The 4,024-nt window shown below is 39.0% G+C and overlaps 1 protein-coding gene across 1 annotated transcript; it reads right to left on the bottom strand.

Moving 5' to 3' along the window:
* Nucleotides 1-1,828: 1,828 nt before the first annotated feature.
* LOC143412936 (uncharacterized) lies at nucleotides 1,829-3,014 on the bottom strand. Its single transcript, XM_076874858.1, has 4 exons — nucleotides 2,919-3,014; nucleotides 2,771-2,820; nucleotides 2,335-2,690; nucleotides 1,829-2,093 (listed from the first exon to the last, which is right to left on the bottom strand). The coding sequence occupies exons 3-4, from the start codon at nucleotides 2,556-2,558 to the stop codon at nucleotides 2,012-2,014; spliced, it is 306 nt and encodes a 101-aa protein (XP_076730973.1). The 5' UTR covers nucleotides 2,559-2,690; nucleotides 2,771-2,820; nucleotides 2,919-3,014; the 3' UTR covers nucleotides 1,829-2,011.
* Between the last annotated feature and the right edge of the window lie 1,010 nt (nucleotides 3,015-4,024).

Here is a 4,024-nt window from a genome sequence, read left to right as displayed (position 1 = left end):
GTCTCTCCGCGGTGTATTTGTGCCACACCGCCACCTGCTGGCGAGTGAAGACGACACACATATTTATTACAGACTCAAAGGCCCAGATTAAGAGAAACACGTGGCATAAAAAACAAAACGCAGAGAACATTTTAGTAAAGAAATACAGATGTGCTAGTCTCTCCACAGCTGGAATGTACGGAAGCGTAGAGCTGCCACCCAGGCAAAAGAAAAATACAAGTGTATCACGTTATAACGTGAAAGGTTTATTGTTCTAACAAGACACTTTTCCTGTTTGTACAATATACTTTTCATGTTTACAATATATTGTACGAACGTGATAATTATGTATATTGTAATAACGTGATATTATGTTGTTCAAACATGAAAAGTATATTGTACAAACAGGAAAAGTGTCTTGTTAGAACAATAAACCTTTCACGTTATAACGTGATACACTTGTATTTTTCTTTTGCCTGGGTGGCAGCTCTACGCTTCCGTACTACGCTTCCGTACGCATCAATGAGGTCTCTTTATTAATAAAGTCACTTTGTCCAAAAGTGCTGGGTTTGCACAAGTAAGTAAGTATTTTTTGTGAGTAATACCTGCCTCTCCTTTGCTGGAACCCAATAATCTGCCTCTTTGTCTGCTTTTGTGTGCTTTAAACAAGCTAAGTGAATTTTTTCATGTCTGATATCATGTGTTGTAGTTCCAGGGTTTTGTTTCTGGCTCTGGTTTTGATTTTATTACCACTCTAGTTATGTTGAGCTTTCCTGTCTCTAACTCTTTAGTGTCAGTTGCTGTTTGGTTATTTGCTGTTTTATGCCAAACATTTGGTGTTTTTTGGCATCTAGATTCCTTTTCCCTCCTCCCTCCTGTTGTTATCAGTTGTTTACTGTGTATTTCACTCCCTGTGTCCATGTAGTCTGGCCTACCTGTTGCTCTTCACCAGATCACTGTTGGTTTCCCTGTTTTGAGTCTTTGCATTCCTGCTTCATAGATTTTTTTGCTTAACACCAAATAAATACTCATTATTTGTTTGTTTAAACCAACATTTCCGCATTATAACCCATCAACAATACACAAGTGAATTTAATAAAATAAAATAAACAAAAGCTAAAATTGGTCAGCCCCTTATTCATAAGAAAGCACAGTAAAACCCACAAGTCTGAGTATATTTTCCAGACATAATAAATCCTTAATTATTAACCTGTGAGCACTCAGAGCAACGCTGTCGTGGGAAACATATTGAACTTTGAGGATAGAGATAAAGTATTCCTAGTATTGGCTTGAGTTTTATCTACTGAGGCTCCTTTAAAGACATATTGTTGCAAACCAACTATATGAACAACTTTAAAAATATGATTTAAATATCAAAGTACCCCTAGGTGTACTGTACACACAGTTATCTTTGCAACAAGAAAAAAAATAAGCACATTGAAGTGGAATCAATTTAGTTTTTTTTCTGCTAATATTTTTTGTGTTAAACTTCAAATTATATTTACATTAAGCAGTTTTTCTGCTTAAATAAAGAATGAATTTATCTTCACCACAGAGTGAGTGTGCACCTTTCAGTAACATTTCTACATGCAAAAACAAGAGGCAGCAGGTCTGAACTTTTCCATGTAAACGGCTAGCTATCATGAGATAAGAATCACAACAGTGGAAGTTTCAGGGTGTGGAACACCGCTGTGAGCAAGGTGTGGCTGATCAAATCAGTTCAGTCACCTGGGTAAATAAAGTTTGGTTATATGGTCAAACAAAACCAATAAAAAAAAACAAAGGGATACGGGATATTGTATAAAAACAAGACAGGGTGAGATTAATTTTTAAAAAAAAACTGACCATGCACTGAAATCACTTTTATTTCTTTGCTGACAAACACTGGATAAAAATAATGCTTGTTAAAGCTCACAATGATCTAAAGTAACTTGACAGATGATTCATTTGGTATCTATCAAAGTTTAGATTATTATTATTTTCTGACAAAAGCTGGACTGATTTTTTTTTTTAAGCAAAACTGTGTCAAAGCTCAAAATGATGAGACAGGAGCATGAAGGTTTCCGGGTTTTTTCCATCTAGTCGGAGTCGCTGCTGCAGGAGCTGCTGGAAGACTACAACAGAGAACATGAGTCGTGTTATTCATCAAAACTCACGAGAAGCTCAGTTTGTCAAAGTTTATCTAGCATTTAAAAAAGGCTGTCATGCAGGTATTGCAAGTTTTGCAAAAGCACTATGAAAAATACATTTCTGTGTTTTCCTGTGAGTTGCAAGTCCACAATTTGGTTGTGTTGTACAAATTTCTTATGTTATATGTCACACTTTGAATTTGTGGTTCGGTGCAATCAGTCTTACCCCGTGGCTGTCCTTTCCTTTCTTGTGACAGTGGCCATGCTTGTGACCGTGCTTGTGCTTATGTTTGTCCTTTTTCTTGTCCTTTTTCTTGTCCTTGTGTCCATGTCCATGTCCATGTCCGTGTCCATGCCCATGTCCGTGCCCGTGCCCTTGGCAGGATCCTTGGCCTTGACAACAACCAGAACCAGGTCCGTGCCCATGTCCGTGTCCTCCATGTGGCCCATGGTGCTGAGGAGGACAGGTTGGTGGGACAGTCCCTGGAGGATAACCCTGTGGAGGGTAACCCCCCTGTGGAGGGTAACCCCCCTGCGGAGGGCAACCCCCCTGCGGAGGATAGTTCGGGTAACCAGGTGGGCCTAAAAAAAAGGAGAAATGAGGAATCAGCTGTAAGTTCAAGGTGATGATTGAGGGGGCGATCTAAAAGAGTCGTGTTTACCTTGGTTGTGTCCGTACATTTTGCTGCGTTACCAGGAGAAACTGCAGGTCCTGAAGAATAAAAACACAGATTTTAAATTAAAATCTTTAATGAACACAAAGACAAGAGTATCACAGGTGTATCACAGGTGCATCACAGGTGAACATACCGAGTGCTGAGACCAGATCTGCAGATGCAGACGTCACCTGCTGCTGCTTTTTATGTGCAGCTGAACCTGAAGCAGGGGCTGAGTCTGAACTCCTATCAGACTATTTTCTGTTTTATGACCTACATGGGTGTGTGTGTACAATCATTAATATACAGTCAGCAAACTAGATTTTATAAGAGTGCACACCCACAGACCCACATGATCTATTTTGCCCTGTGGTTAGAGTTTTTTTTTTAATCGTTTGCAGTCCTGCAAAACTTTTGAATACTTGGTGTCACCTGTTGATGCTTATAAAGCTGAGCATCTGCACAGACGTTATGCACAGTCAACACACAGGCGCATCGGTGCAGGTTTCATATTATTATTGAAGGAGACACGTTACATTTCTGCTGAATTCTGCACTGGTTTGTGATGGAAATTTCTTAATCATGAAAATAAAGCACCACGTTGCAATTCAGAAGTAGTCCTTGACTTCTTTCATCGTGTCATTTGGGGGTAGAAAGTACAAATACATGTAATATTGGGAGAGACATGTCTGCTGCATTTCCCTGAAATCTAAACTCATACGTAAGATGATTCTTTTCTCACAGAAATTAATATTTCCAGGCTTAAGGCGAAATTAATCTCACTTGTGCACTGAGCACACTTTTTGTTGTAATCAGATATAAAAAATGCACCACCCATTGGAATTAAGACACAAAGTTTCCATCCACAGGATGCAGTACACAGATTAAATGGCACAAAAGAAACCATAAACTGTGATAAAAAACTGAATTAAAGTGACTGTACTGGGAGCTGCAGGGTGTGTAACAGTTAGGAGAAAAACAGCACTGAACAAAGGTCCAACCTGCCCTGAGTAAATAAAGATAAGGCACAGAGAGGAAGCAGAACAGCTGAGGTCAAATATAAAGTGGCACAAATGTGGGGACTGACTGTTTTTAAGATTGATTTAGTATAATACAAAAAACACTTGAATGATCATAATTTAACTCAGATACTGTTAGGAACAACCCTCTGCTTGTTACATTTATTTAAAGTCTGCTTCACGTCAGCACGTTGACTGCTGTAAAAGAGCCAGAGGCTCTACTACCAGCTGAGCATCATTT

The sequence above is a fragment of the Maylandia zebra genome, linkage group LG16 (genome assembly GCF_041146795.1).
Source record: "Maylandia zebra isolate NMK-2024a linkage group LG16, Mzebra_GT3a, whole genome shotgun sequence".
In the NCBI taxonomy this organism is placed as follows: domain Eukaryota; kingdom Metazoa; phylum Chordata; class Actinopteri; order Cichliformes; family Cichlidae; genus Maylandia; species Maylandia zebra.
The sequence above is the reverse complement of the archived record's forward strand: the minus strand, read 5'-3'. Positions and strand labels throughout refer to the sequence as shown.